The 24,009-nt window shown below is 41.0% G+C and overlaps 1 protein-coding gene across 2 annotated transcripts in view; it reads right to left on the bottom strand.

The window, feature by feature from the left end:
* KHDRBS2 (KH RNA binding domain containing, signal transduction associated 2) overlaps window positions 1-24,009 on the bottom strand; it is a 466,021-nt gene that overhangs the window by 54,771 nt on the left and 387,241 nt on the right. The window contains exon 8 of one of the 2 annotated variants that reach the window (XM_075707793.1): window positions 848-889. The exons of the other annotated variant lie outside the window; for it this stretch is intronic. Coding sequence (XP_075563908.1) covers window positions 848-889 — 42 coding nt within the window. The remainder of the gene's footprint in view (window positions 1-847; window positions 890-24,009) is intronic. 2 annotated transcript variants of the gene reach the window in all.

The following is a 24,009-nucleotide window of genomic DNA, read 5'->3' as shown; positions in this document are numbered from 1 at the left end:
TGATGCAGCCTAGGATACGGTTGGCCTTTTGGGTGGAGAGCATACATTGCCAGCTCATGTCCAGCTTTTCATCTACCAGTACCCCCAAGTCCTTCTCCGCAGGGCTGCTCTCAATCCCTTCATTCCCCAGCCTGTATTGATATCAGGGGTTGCCCCGTCCCAGGTGCAGGACCTTGCACTTGGCCTTGTTGAACCTCATGAGGTTCACACAGGCCCAACTCTCCAGCTTGTCCAGATCCCTTTGGATGACATCTCGTCCTTCTGGCGTATCAACTGCACCACTCAGCTTGGTGTCATCTGCAAACTTGCTGAGGGTGCACTCAATCCCACTGTCTCTGTCATTGATGAAGATATTAAACAGCACTGGTACCAGTATGGACCCCTGAGGGACTCCACTTGTCACCGGTCTCCATGTGGATATCGAGCTGTTGACCACAACCCTCTGGATGCAACCATCCAGCCAATTCCTCATCCACTGAACAGTCCACCCATCAAATCCATATCTCTCCAATTTAGAGAGAAGGATGTTGTGGGGGACTGTGTCAAACGCTTTACAGAAGTCCAAATAGATGACATCCATTGCTTTTCCCTTGTCCACTGATGCAGTCACTCCTTCACGGAAAGCCACTAGGTTGGTTAGGCAGAACTTGCCCTTGGTGAATCCGTGCTGGCTGTCTCATATCACCTCCCTGTCTTCCATGTGCTTGAGCATAGCTTCTAGGAGGATCTGTCCCATGATCTTCCCAGGCACAGAGGTGAGGCTGACCGGTCGATAGTTCCTAGGGTCCTCCTTTCTTCCCTTTTTAAAAATGGGCACAACATTCCCCTTCTGACAGTCACCAGGGACTTCACCTGACTGCCATGACTTTTCAAATATCATGGAGAGTGGCTTGGCAACTACATCAGCCAATTCCCTCAGGACTCTGGGATGCATCTCATCAGGTCCCATAGACTTTATCAGCAGTCCTGGGTAACCAGGGAGGTGCCAGTTGACTGGAACTTAGCAAATGTGATGTGATCTACAAGTAGGGCCAGAAGGAGGATCCAGGAAACTGTCAGTCTGACCTCAGTGCTGGGGAAAGTTATGGAGCAGATCATCTTGAGTGCCATCACATAGCATGTACAGGACAACCAGGTGATGAGGCCCAGTCAGAATGGGTTTATGAAAGACAGCTCCTGCTTGACTAACCTGATCTCCTTCTATGACAAGGTGACCTGCTTAGTGGATGAGAGAAAGGCTGTGATGTTGTCTACCTAGATTTTAGTAAAGCCTTTGACACCGTTTCCCATAGCATTCTCCTGGAGAAACCGGCTGGTCATGGCTTGGGGGGCATACGCTTCGCTGGGTAAAAAAAATGGCTGGATGGCCAGGCCCAAAGAGTTGTGGTAAATAAATAATAATAAAAAATTATATTATTATGGAGCCCAAAGTCATAGACTAAATGAACTCAATGGACATTTTAGATGGATGGCCCATAAACTAAGGGAATGATATCTGTGTATATATATCAAAAAACGAGGAAAAGTGGTGGTGATTAGTTGGAATGTATTGGAAAGTTTGGGACCTGTGCATGACGTGGATGGTGTAGACTAAGAGGTGGTTACTGTCCTTGTTTTGGCTGGGATAGATTTAATTTTCTTCCTGGTATAGTGCTGTGTTTTGGATTTAGGAGGAGAATAATGTTGATAACACACTGATGTGTTAGTTGTTGCTAAGCAGTTCTGACACTAGTCAAGGACTTTTCAGCTTCCCATGCTCTGCCAGGTGCACAAGAAACTGGGAGGGGGCACAGCCAGAACAGTTGATCCAAACTGGCCAAAGGGATATTCCATACCATATGACATTGTGCTCAGCACATAAACTTGGGGAAGTTGGCTGGGGAACAGCAATCGCTGCTCAGGGACGGGCTGGGCATCACTCAGCAGGAGGTGAGCAACTGCATTGTGCATCACTTGTTTTGTATATTTTTCTATTATCATTATTTTCTCTTCCTCTGCTGTCCTATTAAACTGTCTTTATCTCAACCCATGGGTTTTATTTTTTTTTTCCTCATGATTCCCTCCCCGATCCCACCGGGGTACAGGCAGAAGGGTAAGCAAATGGCTGTGTGGTGCTTACTTGCCAACTGGGGTTAAGCCATGACAGGAAGTAAAGATCATACTAATTGTTCAGTTGCCAGGTATATCAATAACAAAAAAAAAATTAAAGAAAGCCTTCAAACATCTTAAGTCTCAGAGAAGACATGGCTGGACACTCACTCTTGGAAGGTGGTCTTGTGTGCTGGAGGAGGTACACCTTTGAGGGGACTGTGGCTGTGGGCATCCCACCCTGGGGCAGGGACTCCCCTGAGGGACTGCAGCCCCTGGGCAATGCATACAAGGGCAGAAAAGGAGAAAGAAACAAGGAGCAGCAGAGGAAAACAAGTAAGAAGGACTGAAGAGCCAAAGAAACCACCACTTCTTATGGATTACACTGCAATCACCAAAGACTCTTCAAGGAAGTCTGTCATCCTCATGAGAGAGGATCATCTTCAAGCTGTAAAATATCCTAAATTTATTTCTTCTTTACACTTTGCTGTTATCATGATTTTCTTTATTCTTCAAAGAGCACTTTGAACTACTCTCTTTAGTCATAAGCACCTTAGGGAGCCATCTAAGAATAAAACCTACAAAAAATAATCTTGCTAATCAATACTGGCAAGCTGGAAAGATATTTCTTGTATATAATCTTCATCATCATCACATAAAATAGAGCAAGATAAAAAAAAAATGGTGCTAGATTCCATATATAAATGTTAGAATAAACAGAAAGATACATTCAAATGAAAAAGCCGTTGCTTTAAGGCATGTTCCAATAGAAACATCAATCCAGCAGTTAGCTATGCCATACATGAGCAGTGTTCCTGTTAAAAAAATAAAGTATAATTCCTGTTGGTGTCTCCCCTGCACTGTTCCAGCCATTGGATCCAAATAAGCCTCAAAGTACTACTTTTCCAGGTTCATAGGACATCAAATCAAATTTCTTCTGTTACATAGTTGCTTTCTTAAGACTTAAAATATAACCTCTTCTGCTAGGTGCTTATTATTAAGAATCATTTATCTTGGAAACATTCTACCCTGTAGAGTTTGTGTTTAGAATCAACAATAGGATGCTTGTCTTTTTATTGCAAATTTAATTTAAGATCTTCTGGGGTGAACAAGGCTGTCAAAAGCTTAATATAGCGATTCCCATTTTAAGATAGAAAGTTTAGGAGAAGAGATGATGGTAACAACCTGAGCCTGGAAGAAGCAGAAGTCTGTAGGATTTAAGTTTGTGAAGTAGAATCATAGAATCCTTTAGGTTGGAAAAGACCTTTAAGATCATCATAAAACAAAAATGAAAAGATCTGGAAACTTAAAATCAAAACCACAAGAGTAATTTCTAACCTTTTATTCAGGGAAATAGTGAAAGTGATGTTAAGAAAGCCTAAGTGAAAAGCAAAATCTCACAAAGAAAAAACAAGGGCTACATCTCCCCCCAGAGGCCTTACAGCTAGATTTAAAAAGATATTTAGGCACTAACACTACTGATTAATCCTAATCACTATGAAAACAAGGGGTGTTAGACATTCAAGAGTTTCTATGGATGTCAGGCTTAACATTACCATAAAACGTTAAAAAACAACACAAGAACTATTCTGAAAAAGTGGTCTGCTTGAGAAAAAAATATCTTCAAAAACAATCTAAGCCATGATGTTTTGTGGTACAGAAAGCATGTACTTAGGCTTCAGCAGAGATAATAACCAAAGATAGGTAATTTTCCAAAATTCCTGTGTGCCAAGCCAAGGTGCTGCTAAGGTGCATAGTGGTTGCATACACTATTCATATTTCCATTTTGATACCAGCTGTCATTTTCCATAATGCCCACAGGCAAAGCATGTAGTGGAAGCGCTTACTTGAACATATCTTTGTGACTGCAATTTATTGTAATGTAATAAAACGGCTGAGGTACAACAGCTGTGGTTATACCAATTAATGGCTGTGTGACATATAGGGTGGACAGACAGTTTTATAAGATCAGACATCATGGACTACACCAAAGCTCCAACTAGCCTAGTATGCTGTCTCTGACTGCAAAAGGTAGCAAATATTTTGAGAAAAAGTATAAACAGTATAGACAGCTAGACAGAAGTGCCATCTAGAATAAATAAGGAGTGATGATCTCTCAGACATAGTCTGTGAAGTAGTCTGTCAGTGGTTGCAAGCACCCATTGTGGTGGACCTACTTTCCATGAATGTTTGCAATAATTTTTTAACATAATTTTAAACTCATTTTTGCACCTGTAACATCCTGTGACACAGGTTCCAAACATTACTTCTTGTATGAAAAAAAAAATGCTTCCTTTTCAGTCTTTTAAATTGGAGTTACACCACTCCATATATGGGCAAACTAGGGGATTTATGCACACTTTGTTGTCTTTTATTCAATAACTAAATCCATGAGAAAACTATTCCTCATATAACATGATGGCTTAACACCTTTAAGAGCTTATTTTTTAAGAACATAATCACAGTCTTCTCAGAAATGTCAGTGGACTAGTGGACTAACCTTCGTCCCTTTAACTTCTTCACTGCCTCATGCAAAAAGCTCTAATATTTTTGAAAACACAGTGTCTAGATAGGCTGCACTGATTCTCCCTGAGTACCCCATGCATATATTTGTGTCAAAGTTTTTCCTTCACATGTTAGCCTCATCTGTCAGCTTGGCTCTTCAGATTTTCTACCAGAAAAGTCCAGTTTGCTGATCTATAGTTCTCCAGATTATTCCAAATATTAAGCTTATCTTATACTATGCATCTTCACACGATATTCATTCTTCATGTTCAGCATGGATCACAACAATGCCTTAAAGTACAAGGAAAGTATCTGTGCATGTGTATGTTTGAATATCATGGATGTCCGATTGTGAGATATTTATGTCGTGCCTCAGAAACATCCTTATCTTCTTTCTGTAACTGCATCTTACATATTTTATGCAAATTTGATGTCCTCTTGTTCTCTTGGATAGAAAGCTTGAGATCTAATTAAGTCAAATCATCTTGCATAACAAAATGAGACAATTTTACATTAAGCTTTGATGTGTGTTTCTTCCTTGTTCTAAAATGGTGTTTCTGTGCACTGCAAGGAATTTCTAACTACAGAAATCTTTTCTCTAGCTAAGGTAACTTGATTAGTTCCTTACTTTTACTGAAGGTATATTTGTGCTTAAACTATGTGCTGGGGTTGAGGAAATTACCTGTGATGGAGTTGTAAAAAACTTGTTCCTGGGGGATAGCAGACCCACTATCTCCTCCTGACAGGTGTGCTCGTTACCCTGGCATGGGGGGAAGCAGGCAGGTTGCTGATTCAGTTCCAGTTCTGCATTTTCCCCTAGAGTTGGCTCAATGGAAAGCTGGGAAGCTGACAACCCTAGCCAAGGAAAACTGCAGCACAGCAAAATGTAGCATTGCCTCAAGTCATTTGACTGTCCTGTAACTGTATTTCTCACACTGTATTTCTCTCTCCAAGGCACACTACACAAACTTTAGCTTCAGACAGGAGAACAAAACACAAATTTAAATGCATAAATGTAATTTATGATCATAATTCATGAAATGCACAGAGACTTCAGGTTGTAAAGATAGCAGAGGAAGGAACTAACTATAAATAAACTCCTTTCAGGAGTGAGAAACATATTCTCTAACATAAAACACAGGGAATACTGGAATATTTCTGTGTGCGTAATATAGCTTGATTCCATTTGGACAATGTTTGCTTGTCTATCTAGACCCATAAGTGACTGCCATTGCTAACATATGATAAGCAGGTAAGAAAGCATTTAACATGAAAAAGATGAATCCAGCAGCAAAATCCTAACCGTAAAACTTTCAAACTGAGTATTTGTGATTAAGTAGCAGAGACTCCATATGACTTTGTCTTGTGAAGCTGGGTGCAGTTTTTGCATAGCAAAATTCAAGGGAATTGAAGACAGAGCCCTGTGTGGAAAGCTGAACTTGCAGACTATCTGGAAAGGAGTCTGGATGGCATCTAGCAGTCTGTCACAAATCAAATTTTGTATTGAATTCAAGAGAAAAATTTTTGGTTTAGAACAGCCTTCAGCTGTTTGGTTAGAACAGCTATAGCCCTAAGAGTATAAAGTTATTTTTCCTGGCTAGCCTACATCTGCAGTTTACGGCTAGCTCGCTATTTCAATTACATTAATTGTCCAATAGTCTCATTAAGTTCCACTCAACTTTATTTCAAATGGCCAAAATTCATGCTAGTATATTCCTAAGGAAAAAGTAAAAGTACATGGTGGTGCACAGGAAACAGGTCCTTTTACCTGAGACTGTGATTCTAGCTGACCTAGCGAGGGCTTCCCTCTCCTCCTTTTGGCTTCTTAGAAGTGTAGCACTACTGTAAGTGCTGACACTAGAATTACATCAAAAGTTAAGTTACAGGAAAACAGCCCATTAGTATCTTTTCTATTGATCATAAGTCAGCTTTTGTGTCTGTAACAAATGCTTATTCTTTCTTTTTTAAAATAAAAACTAAAGATCGTTGCTCTCCGCAAATCAATATTTTCTCCAATTCTGTAGACGAGTCAAACCAGAACCAGATGAACACTATAGGGAAATTAGCAATACAAAGGCAGCAGAATCAAGGAGTTTGCAACAACAGCATTAAGAAAACTGCTTCTTTTTGACTGAGGGTCCCAAGAGCTAAAGATAAATATCTTTCTTGCAGCAAAAGGAGCTAAACTAAGTTTACAGAATGCAAAAATAGATCACAAAATAAACACGGACAAATTATGGCAATCATGATGGTAATCTTGCCTTTCTTATCCTCACACTACTTTCCACAGACGGAAAGCCTATATTTTTCTATGGTGCTGACTGTAGCCCAGCCTTTCACCTGTATTTTACCTGTATATTCAAATAAATGCTACCTAGGATAATGATAAGATATAAAAACAGATACTGAAATCTTCAGTTATTCCAGTCATTCCTGTATCATTTGGTATACTTTAGTTTTATTAGGATTGTGCTTTGGGGCAAATTTTTCAAGCCTCTCTGGCTAGTAATTAACTTTGGTAGAGTAGAAAATTTGTATCTAAGGAGGGGTAAAATTAGGTCCTTAGGAACATGGAGAAAGTTAAAACTTGAATCTAACACTAGTTGGAGTGGAGTTGTACCAAAATTTCAGCAAGTTTTGCAGGATTTAAGTAAATTTCTTTTATAGCACCTAGTATACTGCATGACTGCTAAATTGGTGCCTGGAACAGGCATCAAATCAGCACAGCAGACATCCTATAGAAAGACAAGTAAGTGCTTTTATATAGCTCTTTTTTTGTTGTTGTTGTTTCCACCCCCACCCCCACCCCCCCCCCTTCCAAAAAGGAGACAGATACGTCTTGCACAAATACTGTTGATGGAATAGCAAATGGAAATCTGAATTTAGGATAAAAATATAGATATGAAAAGTACTGAGTTTTAACTTCAGGGTGAAAGCTTAGTTATCAGAAAACAGATCATCTATAACATATAAACAAAAGAGCCCACAATATGCAATACTGTATAGTCAGGGAAAATTCTCTTAGATCTACATGACTGATCTTAGTTCAGATATTCTGCATCCCCTCAGTATGCAGAACTCACACTGTTATCAACAGGAGGTCCATGGAGTCAGCAGGAGCACAAAAGCAGAGTCAAGATTTTTTGTGACCCAATTTAGATTCTTCCAGCACCAATATATTACGTAAAGAAGAGTGTATCTGCGTGGTGTTTGTACCTGCACATGATTCTGGGAAAAAATATTTGTAGAGTGAAAACTTCTAATTTCCAGAATGTACGTATACATATAGCCATCTTTTAAATTAATTACACATTTCAGTACCCCTTTAATACATTTAGGAATCATGAATTTTATGAAATAGCTTAATTTAAAAAAATGTGCTTGGATATGAATCCCTGCTGTAGATTTATGGAACAGAAAAAGACATTTAAGGTTTGAGGGCTTGGAAAAATGGTGAGTTACTATGGGTAAGATAGAATGTGAATTAAAAGATAGCTATTCCACAGCAGTTACCTATGGGCACATGCTAACCCTAAATACAATCTCAGATTTGTTTCTAGCTATCAGAGAATTACAAAAATACAGATATTGGAAGGTTGGATCTTGAGACTGTCTACTCCAACTCCCCCTTGCTCACAGCAGTTTTCTCAGGACCAGTCTGGTTTTGACTGTTGTCAGGGATGAAGACTTCACAACCTCTGTGAGCAAGCTGTTAACACTGTTTGACCACCTCCATAGTGAAAGAAGTGTCATATATTTGGGACATGGTTTAGTGGGCATGGTGGTCTTGGGTTGATGGTTGGACTGATGATCTTAGAAATCCTTTCCAACCTTAATGATTCCTAGTTTTTACTTTCATTAAAAAATAATCGAGCCACCAAGCCAGGAAACATGAAATTACTACTCTACCCTTAATTGGTTTAGTGGTGGACTTGGTAGTGTTAGGTTAATGGTTGGACTGGATGATCTTAAAGGTCTTTTCCAACCTAAATGATTCTATGATTCTATATTTAAGTGGAATCGCCTGTATGTCAGCGTGCACTTACAGACTTTACTGGCCATGACCAGCCTCACCTGGACTCTTCATCCACACACCGTGCCCATGGGCCCATGAACCCCATTTCAGCTTGGCCTTCATTCGCTGCCCCAGTGACACCATAGGAGTGCCAGTCTCCAGCTCAGCCACAGCTGTGCCTAGGCATGGAACCTTGTTGATCTGGACCCCAACTAGTCGACTGGCTTCCCAGCCTGACCTTGGGCCTGCATTGTCACCATGGACCCGCCTGACAGTCACTGGGCTGTGTCTGACCCTGTTCATCCTTGCCAGACCTGATCATGACCTGTGGATTGACTTCCTGGCTTGACCTCATATCTGCCTCTTCTACAAACCTGTCTGATGATCTGGAGTCTTGGTTGAACCTGGGTACCATCTCTGGGTCTGCCTTGCTGGGACACTGTGGGACAGGGCCCTGGGTGGCCAATGCCCCTGCCCTGCTAGCCATGACATTGGCCTCGGTTCCTGGCTCCAGCCAGCCCTTGCTGTTCCTGACACTGTATTTCCACTTGCAACTCCCACTGGGTGCCACTGAAAAGAATTTGTGTCTTGTTTACTCCTCCTCATCAGGTATTGATAAGCATTGATAAGATCTCTCTGTGTCTTCTTTCCTCATAGAATCATAGAATGCTTTGGGTTGGAAGGGACCTTTAGAGGTCACCTAGTCCAACCCCCCTGCAGTGAGCAGGGACAGCTTTAACTGGATCAGGTTGCTCAGAGCCCCAGCCAACCTGACCTTGAATGTTGCCAGGGATGGGGCCTCTACCACCTCTCTGGGCAACCCGTGCCAGTGCTTCACCACCCTCATGGTAAAAAATTTCTTCCTTATATCCAGTCTAAATCTATCCTCCTTTAGTTTAAATCCATTATTCCTTGTCCTGTCACAACCGGCCTTGCTAAAAAGACTCTCCCCATCCTTCCTATAGGCCCCCTTTAAGTACTGAAAGGCTGCAATAAGGTCTCCTCACAGCCTTCTCTTCTCCAGGCTGAACAACCCCAGCTCTCTCAGCCTGGCCTGGCAAGAGAGGTGCTCTAGCCCTTGGATCATTTTTGTGGCCCTCCTCTGGACCGCTCCAACAGGTCCATGTCCTTCTTGTGCTGAGGGCTCCAGAGCTGGATGCAGTACTCCAGGTGAGGTCTCACCAGAGCAGAGCAGAGGGGCAAGCTGAACAGTCCCCACTCACTCAGCCTCTCCTCATATGTATGTCAATGCTCCATCACCTTAATCACCTTCATGGCCCTTTGCTGGACTCACTCCAGTATGTGCATTTCTCTTGCACTGCAGAGCCCAAACCTCGACCCAGTACTCCAGATGTGTCTCACCAGTGCTGAGGTAAAGAGGATCGCTTCCCTTGACCTGCTGGCAATATTCTTCCTAATACAGCCCAGGATGCTGTTGGCATCTTTGCTGTGAGGGCACATTGTTAGCTCATGGTCAACTTGGTGTTCACCAAGATCCCCATGACCTTTTTCCCGCAAAACTTCTTTCCAAACAGTTGGCACCAGCTTGTCCTAGTGCATGGGGTTATTCCTCCCCAGTTTTAGGACTTGGCATTTCACTTTCTTGAACTTCACCAGGTTCCTGTCAGCCCATTTCTCCAGGTTGTTAAGGTCCCTCTGAGTGGCAACACAACCCTCTGGTGCACAGACCACTCTTCCCAGTTTTGTATCAACTGCAAGCTTGGTGAAGAAGCGCTCTGTCCCATCACTCAGGTCATTAATGAAGACGTTCAACAGTATTGGTCCTCATATCTGCCCCTGGGGTATCCACTAGCAACTAGCCTCCAGCTGGGCTTTGTGCCACTGATCAGAGCCCTTTGAGCTCAGCAGTTCAGTCAGTTTTCAATCCACATCACTGTCCACTGATAATCAGTTTGTGTATGAGGATTTTGAGAGACAGTGCCAAAAGCCTTAAAGTCAAGACAAACAATATCCACTGCTCTTTCCTCATCCACTGGGCTAGTCATTTCATCATACGCTATCAGGTTGGTCAGGCACAATTTCCCCTTTGTAAATCCCTGCAGACAACTCCCAGTCACTTTCATATCCTTAAGACGCTAGGAAAACAGTTCCAGAATTTTCTCCATCACATTCCCAGGATTGAGGTGAGGATGACAGGCCTCTAGTTCCCCAGATTCTCCATCACGGTCTTAACTGAAGGTAGGAGTGACATTTTCTTTCTCCATTCCTCAGTAACCTCTCCTGAATGCCAAGGTTCAAGGACTATAAAGAGTGGCTTCACCAGATAGCACCAGCTCCCTCAGCAGACATGGGTGCATCCTATCAGGTCCCATAGACTTGCACACGTCCAATCTATTTAAAATGTTCCTATCCTCCACTAAGGCCTTCCTTTCTCCAGGCTTCCCACATGCCTCAGGGGCCAGAATTCTTGAAGGTAAACAAGGTACAAGTGCCCCATTAAGCAGTGTGCCCACATTTTCTTAAGTTTTCTTTTTGCTGCTGATATACCTCCAGAAGTCATTCTTGTTGACCTTTACACCCCTTGCCAGATTCAACTCCAGATGGGCTTTGGCTTTCCTAACCCCATCCCTGCACGCTTAGACAGTGTCTCTGTATTCCTCCTGGGTCATCTGTCCCTGCACCCACTATGCTTCCTTTTTAAGGTCTGAACTTTATCAGGAGCTCCTCATTCATCCACGCCAGCCTCCTGCCACCTTTGCTTGACTTCCTGCATGCCAGAATGGACCATTCTTGAGCTTGGGGGAGATGATCCTTGAAAAATCAGCCTCCTGGACTCCTCTCCAGGACTAGATGGTATTGGATACATCCAAGCAGCTTCCCAAGAGCCCAATGTCTGCTCTCCTGAGAGTCCAGGGTAGCACTCCTGCTCTTTGCCTTGTTTCCTCCTTTCAGTATCCTGAACTCCTCCCTCTCAGTGTCACTGCAACCAAGGCTGTCCCCAGCCTTCACATCCCTGACCAGTTCATCCTTGTTTGTAAGTATCAAGTTCATGAGAATACCTGTCCTTGTTGGCACCTTGATTGCTTGTGTCGGCAAGCTGTCACTAATGCACTCAGAAACCTGGATTGCTTGTGCCCTGCTGTTGCCACTCCAGCAGATATTGGGATGATTCAAGGACCCCATGAGGACCTGAACCTGTGAATGTGAGGCTTTCTTTAGTTGTCTGAAGGCCTCCTCCAGTTCTTCCTGATCAGGTGGTCTGTGGCTGACACCCACCACATCACCCTTGTGGGTTTGCCTGCTAATCCATAAGCTCTCAACTTGCTCACCACCAGTCCCAAAAAGCACCCTTCCATGCATCCTTGCTGCTCACATGGACAAATCCTCCTCCTTGCCATCCTAGCCAGTCCTTCCTAAAGAGCTTGTATCCATCCATTGCACCATTCCAGTTGTATTGATTACATGGTGGAATCACACATTTGTAGCTCTGTAATGGTACTTAAATTTCTCATGTTTGTTCTCCATTCTGCATGCGCTAGTGTACAAGCACTTCAGAGAGGCACCCAGTTGTACTGATTTCCTAGAAAAACTGAGTTTCTTCTATAATGCAGCACTTCCTTGTTCCTGCACATACAATTGAGTGTGGGTCTTTCTGCCTTGTTCTGTTGTTTTCAAGGTCTCTCCTGTCCGCACCACTCTACACCTTTTGCTTGCTAACCTGCTCCACCACTTCTTCATGACTTAGTTTTCCTCTCCCTCCCTCATTGTTCCTAGTTTAAACCTCTCCCCTCCTACTTGGCCAGCCTGCTGACAAAGATGCTTTCACCCCACTTTGTCAGGTGGATCTTATATCTTCTTAGCAGTCCTCAATTCTCAAAGAGGGTCCTGCAGTTGTAAAAGCTGAATCCCTGTTGGCACCAGCTGCACAGACCCACTGGATCTGTCCAATCCTTCTCAAGCCCTTCCCCCTCACTGGCAATATTGAGAAGCAAACCACTTGGGCCCCCATGCTGCTGGCCCTCGCTCCCAGACCCATGTAGACACCCTTGATATTCTCCAGATCTGTCCTGGCAGCAACACTAGTGCCCACAGAAAAAAAAAAACAAACCATGGGTAATAGTCTAATAGACAAGCCTCAGTAGTCTCTCCACAACGTCCTAGATCCAGCAAGCAGCATGTCTTCCTACACAGCCACCAGGTCAGCAAATGGGGTCTTCATCCCTGGTAGCAGGAAGTCACTCACTGCTTCCTGCTGGTACTACTGTGTGGCTTAGATGCTTCACTGGACAGAGCTCCCAGCTCTGTCTCTGCTACCAGGGTACTGAAGCTATTCTGTAGCAGCAGAGCTGCAGATGGGGCAGGAGCACCCCTCTACTGCCAGCAGTTTCAAGCTTCCAGCCTTTACCATCACCAGAAGTCTCCACCTCCCAATGCAAAAAGCACAGACCCTGTCTGCCCCTCCTTTGGTACAGTTGGGGGTTCAGCTTCTCATATCTGCAGGGTCTTTGAGAAGACATAGTTAATCTCCTTTTTGTTCTTTTTATTATCACTGCTGCTGTGCAGTCTGCTGACCTCCTCAAACTCCTTTGCTTGGTGACAGATTGGTGACACCTGTGCACACCTTCTGCAAGTGAGAAGTCCAGGACTTGCTGCCCCAGCCTCAGCAAGAGGTCCTGGGCATCCATGCAGCTGACACCTGCAGAGCTGCATCCTCCCTTGGGAATCCCTACTGGGTGAAGGCCTCTGATGCATCAGGAAAAGTTGTACCAGCAAGTGGTGGGACTGTGCCCTGTGGTGCATCAGCACTCCTGCTGAGCATGTGTATGCTGTTCCCTGCACAGTTACTGGCCCCTGTCTGTGCAAGTTGCTCTGTGAGCTGCTGTGTCTGCTGTCTGCCTCTGTTAGCTGTATTTATCATGGAGTAAAACTGGAAGCAGAGTAAGTTACCATGGCAGGGCTGCTGCATTGTAAGTTCACAGTGTAGTTTACATCAGTGCAGTTTGTGTGCCATATGTTCAGTACTGCCATTATCATGACATTGGCTACATTGACCTGATCAAACTGCATGGTAGAACTTAAAGTCCACACCTGGCACATGTAATTACACTTAGGAGAGCTGAGAAAGCTTTTTTGTCTGTATTCTGATTCCACATTCATCCTACCTAGAGGAGTAATTAACATGCCACTGAAGACCCACTTTTTTCTATTTTGAATATTCAAGCTTATGGACAATGCTCACAGTATGCTATAAACTAGCTAGTGGGCTACAGTTCTCAGCTTTGATCAGGTGTACCTGACTCACAGGTGTTCAGAGACAGGGTAAATTACTCACACAAATGGGAACCTGACTTGAAATGTCATTGCTGCCGTCTTGGCAGCAAATTCTGATCTCAGCTAAGCAGCAGCTAGCTGGATTTTCCATCAGTAGCATGGGTTGGGTCACATGAAGGTGGAAAAGCTCATGCAGATTTACAGAATTGACCAACAGGCACTGTGAACTGGAGGTAGGAGAATACAGCTAGAAGGGGAGGCAAATCAGGTTTCAAGGTGGGACTTGACATTAGATTTTGTAGAAATTTTGCCTTTGTGCTCCATGAACAGATTGGCCATCTGCATGGAACTGAATTAGTGAGTGCACAGGTACGTTGGAAAAACATCACAAGATACAGCTCTAAGTAGTATATAACACACACATATTGTTTCTTTAGATAACTGTACCCTCAGATATTTATATTTATTATACAGTACCTTCAAATATCCAATGCAGTTTTTGTTAAAGCTATGAATGTCAAACAGTCTATAGATTGTTTGATGTAATTAAAGGAATCTTTCTTGATAATTGTATTAAATTACTTCTCTTGTAGTAGGGATGCAAATAAATTAAACTCCAATTCTGTCTCTATAAAAACATTCACTTGGTATAATATCTATTGAGGGAGTGCTCAGCTCAGTGGGCAGCCCATTCAAAGAGAATTTGGCCTCAAATATCTAATTTTCTCCTTTTTTTTTCTTGAAAGAAGAAATGATGATTTAATAGCTGACATCCAACAACCAATTAGTTTTAGCTTGTATATAGCTTCTTTTCTTAAAGATTTAATGATTTTCATGTGATATTCACACAGTTAGCAAACTTCTTACTTCCACTAAGCACATACAAGCTTAAAAAGGAAACAAACAAAAACCCCAAACCAAAGATTACAGTAAAGACAAAGACAATGCCATAAGCAGGAAGCTTTTGTTAAAATACATAAATAATAAGCTAGAAAATTCCAAGCTGCCTTAAATTCAATCTCAGTAGTATTTTACGTCTGATTTTTGCCTAGATTCAGTTTAAGTACAATGAAATTCCATCTCAGCAGTCAGTTTCAGAAACATTATTGACCAAAGAAAAAGCATAATCTTTCTTCTATGGCATGAACCATTCACTTATAAATATAGAGCTATATAAAAGGTAGCAAAGGAGTCATTACAAATATGTGACCACTAAGGTATGTGCTCATTAAATGTAAGAGGGAGCAAAACGGTGAAATAAAAAAATATAGCCTGGTCACTTCCTCAATCTCTCAAATGTATCTTTTTTCCAACCAGCATATTAGATCAATAACTAGAACCTTTTATTCATTTTATGATATATAGTTGTTCTGAAGTGATCATTTCTGAAGTGATAATTTTCAAACTCTGTTGGTTTTTTTTAAGGTCAATTTCATGATTGCAACACTACGTTTTAGGGAGAAAGGCAGACATACTGAAGACAATAGAACACCTGAAGTTAAAATACATAAACCCAAGTGCAACCAAGTTAAGTGCACAAAACCAAGTTAAGTGGAAGGTAGTAATGACAGGACTGCTGTTAAAAAAACCTCTCTGAACTTCATATTATGCATTGTTAACAGTCAATAATTCACAATTTATGGAGGAAGAATAGATTTAGAAAAAGGAGATAAAGAACTACCAAAGCATCTCTGACTGCCACATATTGACAAGAAAATTTTTGTCCAGAGAATATCTTCCTTTCATTGCCAATTAGAGGGATGTAGTACCAGATATCAAAGAAGCTGGAGAAGAAAACAAACAATTGATAATCTTCCCCTAGAAGTAATTATGTGTCTAAATACCTCAGTTGTCCAGATCTGTAAACTTGAGGTTAGTGAACTACCATAAAAATTGCAAAGGGCTGGTAGGTCTAAATCTGACAGTTTCTCTTGTACTATTTCCTTGACCATGACTCCATGGATATATGAGCAAATAAACTTTTGTGTGCACATTTACTGACAGGCCTATGGAGGACTGGAATTCATTTATATACTTCTACCACAGAACATAAAAAGATGTGCTAACATGTAGTAAGCAGCTGAATAAACTTTTTTTTTGTTTACATAAACAAAAGTAAAAGTAGATATACATTAGAAACTTATTTATCTCCCTCATTGTTACCTTATGTACAGCTTGTTTTCTTATCAAATTGAGCCACCACTACACATCACTAATCCTTACCCAGACCTCATGATATCATTATTATTATTATTAATAGCATGACATTTTCTGTTTAAATATATAATACAAAAATCCTAAAAGAAAGGTACTGAGTATTGACTCATGAAAGAAAGAATTAGACGGCTTCTTTGAAGTAATGTTGAATTCAACAAACCTTCTAGTTTAGTCATGGCTGGAGACTGATGATCAGCACAGTTTCTGCAAAATTTCTTGCAGAAATTTCAACTTGCAGACATCACTTGCTCAAGATCCTTGACCAACTTTGAGAACTAAAAATGCAAACAACAATGCAAACTAACCTATGTTCAACCATTCACCTGACTGAATTATCTCCTTTCTTCTCTTCACCACAGTTGATATACTTAGCAGAAAAGAAGCAACTAGCAGTTTCTGATTTATATAGTTGACTGATAAGGAGCAAAGGAGTTTAATCAATTGCAGTTCATAGTGGTGCCTTCTTTACTGATTTAGGCAAATTGGATGCACATGCTAATTTCCTCATTAACTGACTCAGCCAAATCTAAGGCTCATGAGAGAAGATTTTGATCTAAATACCTCTTCAAAGTGCAAATGATTTTTTGGTGAAGCTACTGATATTTAGATGCTGTTACAGTTAGGACTTTGTCGGACTACATCACTGCTTTGTTGGATCAAGGCTGATGAGGAATGCTACAATATTCAAAATAAGATGGAATCTTAATTTGTCATATATTTTGTTTAAATAATTCAGAGCCCTGTGTCTGACCAGTGTATGCAAGAAAACCAGGCGAATGATGCATTGGTTTATTCAGCCAGCTCTGAAGGAAAAATATGATTTACTCTATTTTCCACATAGCGATAATTGCAAAGACTGTATGACTATGATAAGTAAGGACAGGAAACAGACAATCAGGACATTGTCCCACTACAGATCACTGACCTTAAAGATTCTGACAGCATAGTAAGGAACATTTGGAATAAAATAAAGAGAAGTTTATTATATAACATTTTCAAGATTGAGGAAGGCTGCTTGAAAATACGCAGCCTTGTGCTTCAAAGTTCAGAAGACATGGATGAAATTAGGGCTGTTGTATATATGTCAAAGAGCCATTCATAGCTCTTTGTGTGTCTTTGCAGCTTTTCTCCAGATCTTAGGAATGAAAACCCATTCCCAGTTAGTGACAAACTGAGCAGTACATCTGTATATATCAGGAACAGGTAATCGTACGCAGACACAGCAATTGTCAGGAGCACAAATAGGAGATCGCCTCAAAAGATTGTCACTCAGTATCAAATAAGAACAGAGACTGATGAAAAAAAAAGTATTTATGAACAGCAGTGCTAACTTGTTTTTGAGACTTACCAGAAGAGATGGCAAGAAAGTCCTTATACTAGGGTACCCTACCATAACTTTTCAAGAGTCATTAGAGAATGTTGTACGCAAAAGCTTATTCACAATCACTAAACAAACTATGGGAAGGGAAGAGGAAATGGTAATGTTAACTTTTCTTGTAGGGTGATTTTTCCTTTATTTGGATTGTAGAAAGACAGGAGCCAATTGTTGAAGTATATCCATGGCAAGCATTTTTGCATTACAGTTTGGAATTTGTCATTACTATTCCAATAGACTGTGTCTGATGTTTCTTCTTCAAATTTTTTGATACCATCACTGCTTTTTACCTGCTTGGTAATTTTGACATCTACACAATGACAGTCATGCTACAATGTTCTTTCCAATACAACATCTATTCTAGAACCTCTGTATTTCTTATAAGCATATAAGACTTACAAATACATATGTTTTGGCAACTCTTAGACTTCAGCAGTCAGTCTATTCCTATTTCTAGCATGTAAGCCCAAGGCACTGGCGTGAGTTAGTTTGAGTCATGATCAGGGCAATCTCCCATGTCTGTCATCCATCTCCAGCCCCTCAGGCGGCTATGACCCATCTCTTTGGGCTCTGCTGTGTGAAATACAACCTGCTAGAATAATGTCATGGATTCGGGGAGGAGGTCTGTCAGGTAATACGCCTCCAGATATCTCATTTTCAAGATGACACGAGTTATTTTTCTGATGGATTTGATGGTTTGGTATCACTGCAATTTTATTTTGCAAGAGTTTCACAACTAGTTTCTGCCATATTTTTAAGGTATGAGCACTTAAAAGAAAAAAGAAGCACTGAGTTAATCTTCATAGGCAAGGAAAGCATCTGAACTTGCAGAGGAAATTGTAAGCTACTAATCACCCAGACGCCTATTCAGTTCCCTGATCTTAAATTCTCTTGCCAAGTCAGATTTTCTGAGAAAGTAAGAGCTGCGGCAACTGCCTCAAATCTCTTTCCAATACAGCCAGGAGATGATTCAGATACTGTACAGTACTTGCACAGTGGTAAAACAGATTTTCTCATTGCTTTGAAAGCTGTGTTCTCTGGTGAGGAGCCTGAGTCCAATAGATAGTGCCAAGGATCTAGGATCCACACCTGCTCTGAACTTTAGAAAGTCTTCCAATTAGGCAAAGGTAACTAGTTTATATAATGAAATGGTTATCTCTGTGTTTTTCTGAAAGGTTTTTTTTTTTTTTAATCCCATCTATGCTCATATTCGTTACTAGAGAAATAGCATAAATTTTCTCAAACACCCCACATCCTATGTAATTCTTCCTACAATTTCTGTGTTAAATGGGCACCCTCCAGTGTGTGATATTGACACTTAAACATCCTCTTACAGGGTAGAGCTGGGTTCTGTACTACCTAGCATGTCCTTTGACTCAATTAAACTTTCGTTCTTTTTCAATTTATCTTAGATGTGTACAAAGACGCTGTTGCAGCTAAATGACTGTTTTACCTCTCTGGATACTCTTTGCCAAAGTGGTAGGTAACAGTAATATAAGCAGAAGCTTCTAGAGGCAGACCTCACAAGGGGATCTTTCTATTGATTTCATCAGCCAATGAATCATCATGCATGTATAATGCAGTTTTTTTTGCATATTTCTAATTACAATTTGCACTCAGTCCTTGTAAAATTTTAATTGTGGCTTCATTTTCCTGTCCAGGGCTTTTATGAGCATCTTCTAGTAGAAATACTTCTGTGATGTTTCATTTCACTTGAGTAATTTCTCAAGGAACATTTATTATATGTGAGCTGTTGCAACTAGCCATTTATGACACTTGCATATGAGTCAGTGCTTGGAAGTACAGTCTTGTCCTTGTTATGTCCCAAGAAAAATCTATGAATGTTTAGCATTGCTTTCTCTAAATGTCTCTTCTGTTATATTTTACACACAGAGCAAAAGAAATATTTAGATTATTACGACAAACAGTGTAATAACATAAAATGCTGGCAGAACTAAGTTTTATAAAATGGAAGAGACATCCTTTATGACATTACTAGCATTTTTTTGATTTAATCAGCATTTTTTTCAGATACTTTACAATGGATTCTTCAATCTACCTTACTGAAGTGAAGACTGTAGCTGGCATTTGGGAAGGGGAAAAAGAAAAATCCAGGAAAGACTAAACACCAAGTTACGTGACAATGCTTGAAAGAGAGAGTCTTATTGTATATTTGTGGAGCTAAGAAGTCAAAACCCACAAATATCTGACAAATGTTTTGCAGTCCTTTTGGGTAGGCAGCAGTAAAACAGGCATGATAAATCAATAGAACAAATTGTCAGGCCAGTAATGTGGCTTGCGTTGTGCTGCTTCTCATTAAATGCAGCAGCAATTGAGGAAAAGCTATTACAGCATTCAGCATTGTTAATGAGACGTACTACCACAATTAGTCTGCTGACCAAGTATATAGTCTGCAATTTGGTTACCCTAAAACATTTTTCCATGTAAGAGAATTTAGCAAAGACAAGTTTCTGATGGCTACGAAACCTTGAAAATGTTCCTAAAATATTTGTTGTAGACTGATATAAAGACGACCTTTGAAATCTGGCTCTGCTTTGGATAAACCTGATTAGTAATAAGATCCAAAGCCAGTGTTTTATTCATATTTGCCAATGCATTTTGATAAGCCCTTTGATTATGTCCAGCAAACTCAATGTCAAGTTCAAGTGTTGGTTGGAGAAAGTGTCAGTTTCTAAATGTTTCTCTGACAAAACAGAATGGAGCTTATTTGGCACATCATAGTTTAGACAGGTTTACATCTCACAGTAGCTCCTAATTTGAAGACTAAACCCAAATATTACTGGCCATGAATAATCTACAACCTGGGTGTGAATTATATGCCTCAGAAAAAAGGTGACATTTTGGTTTTCTTTTTTTGTGGAATACGTTCAAGGAAAGTTCAGGAAAATGAATTTAAGGAATTTCATAGTGCTTATCTTGGTATACCTATACTTTTAAAATATTTTTATCAAAAAGAAGTTTCCTATTTGTTTCAACTACTGTTTACTAATGTTTGAGCTCCAATCTCTAGGTGTGAGGTTAAAGCCTGGTACAATTTTTCATGAGATTTCTCCCTAAAGACATTCAGATATCTCTGTCCGTATCTGAAGCAGATTTGCAGCAGATCTGAGAGCTTTTAAACACAAAAATCTTTCCCGGAAGTGATTTTTTTATTTACTTTGATTTCTTTCTCCCATCCGTCCTTTATTTTTTTGATAGTCATCACAGTAACATACCATGCTATACAACATTCTTTCTTTATTTTTCTATTTTTGCTGAAAACGTCTGGGTCCTGAGGGCAGTGCCAGCTCTGACTTTCCCTGCTCAGCCCCCCGGGGCTCCTCACACCCTGCCCATGGCCCAGGACCCATTTCAGCCCCATGGGGCTCCCCCCGCTGCCCACGGCCAGGACCCCATGCCAGCGCCCAGGGCCGTCAGCCCCTGCCCCAGCGATGCCGCAGCAGGGCCGGTCTCCGGCTCCCCACAGCAATTCCCTGCCTGGCCACGGGCCCTGCTGAGCTGGGCCCCTCCACAGGCCCATGCCCTGGCCTGGCAGACGCCTGCTGCCCAAGGGCTGGGAGTGCCCCAGGGCGCCCTGGCTTCCCTGCTCCTGGCTGGCGTGGTGGGATCGGCCCTGGCTCCAAGGACACCCAAGGGGAGCACGTGCCGCTGCCGGCCCCCAGCCCCAGGGATCTGCTGGCCCTCCGTGCTCCCTAAAAGAAAGTATACTCTACTGTACTGTAATCATTATTAATATTATGCCAGGCTTTTTCTCCCCTTTCAATACTAGGTTTTAAAAATACAGGAATAGCTCCATATCCTTCATTTTGCTGCTCAAGGTCTTCATGTCTACCACATTGATGTCTCGGTGCGTTCCTAGGTAACTGCATCTGCTGAGGAGTTTATCAGCTCTTGACAACCTGTCAGCTAGGTGAACCCAAACATCCATATGAGCATTATTTTGCACTGGTGAGAAACTCGCATTCTCTGTCTACTCTCCTCTTACCCTGAGCTCACCTAGTTTCACCTAATGATCAGTGTCACCCTTCCTTGGCCACAGGTCTCTGGCTCGGTTTTTGACTGACTCTCCCTATGGAGGCTGATTCTGCTTTTCCCTGCTGTCCTGTCTTCTGTTACTGCCTACCAGAGAAACAAACTTCTGCCTCAGAAATTACTTTCCCACTAATTAATTTTTTCTCCCATCACACCCTTGCAGTCATACACTTCCTCAGGAGACCCTTTCTCGCCCTCCACAGCCACTGTCTGAACCCCACAAACATCCTCTGAGGTCCTCGTTTTTGGATATATCAGGAGACCCCCCACAGATCATGCCACTTCTGTGTCTGAGTGTCTTCACTACCTCCTCCATCCTGCAGATCAGTTCCAGCCCTCGCTTGCCAGCTGTTCTCGCCACATCTTCCCAGCCCTTGCTCCTAAACAAAATGCACTGTCTGCACAGCTTTTTTCCTGGGGTTACCCATAAAAACTGCTGAGTGTTCTGCACTCATTTTATTCAATCCAAACTGAGGAGTCTTAAAAATCAAATACTTTCTCTTACTGAAAGTTTGAACATATTTTAAGAAAAAAAGGAATGCAAGGGAATACTGCAATCCTTCCCCCCAAAAAAGCCCCAACAAAACAGAACCGCATATACGCACCCACACAGAACAAAAGAGCAAATAAACTTCAGTCGCTCCCAAGAAAAACCCAGGTAAGTCCTTCTACCCTGTTTTATTGCCTCAATAGGAATTTAAAAATGTTCAAAATACCTGCCAACTTTCTTTGTTTCTTGAATTGCAATTTTGCTATTAGAAGCATCAGATTGCTGCACTCCAACAGCATGTAGGTCACGAGAATAGGAAATTACTATTTGTTTGTGATACATTGCTGGTTTGCAAGGTGCTTGGGAGGAATCTTTTGAACAGAAGGAAAGGACTAATAAAATGCTTGTTCCTTTTTATGAATAAAGAAAAGTACACTGGGATTGCAAAGAAATACTGTGATCCTTTTAGATAAATGGTGGACATCACATGAAATAAATGAAATGGATTAGCCTACTTTTAATATATTTAGCTTTATTTTTTTTTTTTTTTTCAGGTGGCTTAACTTCCTCTTTAAAAAAGAAAAAGCAGCTAGGGTCAATTAACAGATATTTACTATAATTTGTAGGCAAAACAAACCAATTCAAGTTGTGGTTTTGTACACAGAGCTCTGAAATCTCACCCTCTAACCTTTACACGGATTTACAACTCAGTGGTGCATAATAAGTACAGTCTCCACTTAATGAAGCCAGATCTTTATATTTTTAACACTCATTTGGAAAACCAATTAACTCTGGCTCTATTGAACAACTTGAACGGGAAATAAATCAAGTGTTAAAACATTGGTGAAGAGCCAGACTTTCTGTAATTAGAGTACTAATGTGCCCAAGGCTGACTATGTGGTGTGCAGTGTTATAGATTGACAACTTCAACTGTCCAAAGCAATTAAAATTGTGTACGTTCCCCTTGTTACACATGCTAGCATCCAGCAAAACCACTGTATCATATTTATCCTTCAAATCTGGGTTCAAGTTCTTTATGATTTATAAGCAGCATAATACCACTTCTTCAATCTAGAAAACTATAGCAGTTCTTTGGTTTTAAATTACATTCAACCTGATTATTCTGCAGGAGATGTACAGTCTGTTAGCTGGGAGATTGCATAAAATTCCTAGACAACATTAACAGGTTCACTGATCACATGCAATGTTTTCAAAGAAATTGGAATTTATTATGGCAGGCCTTACAATATATTCGCGCTGACTTTCTTTGCTCTTCCATATTACTTGCATGCACAAAGGAAAAGACTTCATTCAGTCTCAGGAATCAAAATCAGTCACAGCGTTCAGTATTTCTCCACATGTTTAGTATTACCTCTAGACTTGCATTATTTGGTCCGTTCCTGCCTAAAAAAAACCAGTTGTGAGAACACCTACTCTTATCATGACTATCTGTTCCCATTGACTGTCAAGGATTCTGATTTGGCTTAGTTGGTGGTCTGAGTCATTCATCTGTCCCTGGAACTTGGACAAAAAAATATAAACGAATAAGGTAAGTGTCTATAATGACAGGGGTCTAAATGCAATCCTTATACAATCCTTAATAATTTAAATGTGAAGTGGTGTCCATAACTTACATACTTACTACATCCACAACAGCATTTCTTGGTGTACACATATTTCATCTTGAACACTAGATAGAAATTTTAGTTAAACATAACACGGGTCATTTCTGTTAATAAAGTCTAAGAAAAAAGCCGCATGACCTGCAAGTTGTATTCTAGTGAAACATCTCACAATGACAATACGATACTGCCACAAAATATTTCAAGCACTGGACTTAAAAGCAGAGAAATAATTTTGATAAGTAACTGAGCAATTCATTATAAAGGAAATTCCTTACAAATTCAGGTTCAGGCTTGCAGTGACTACTGTCTTTACAGACAAAGGTGAGAAATCCATGGGTCTATACATGGTATGTGAGTACTTGATAGCAAGAGGCTCCAACTCAAGTGCTATTACCATGCTCTTGTACTT

This window comes from Pelecanus crispus, chromosome 3 (genome assembly GCF_030463565.1).
Source record: "Pelecanus crispus isolate bPelCri1 chromosome 3, bPelCri1.pri, whole genome shotgun sequence".
NCBI classification, from domain to species: Eukaryota; Metazoa; Chordata; class Aves; order Pelecaniformes; family Pelecanidae; genus Pelecanus; species Pelecanus crispus.
This window is presented reverse-complemented; position numbering and strand designations above follow the sequence as displayed.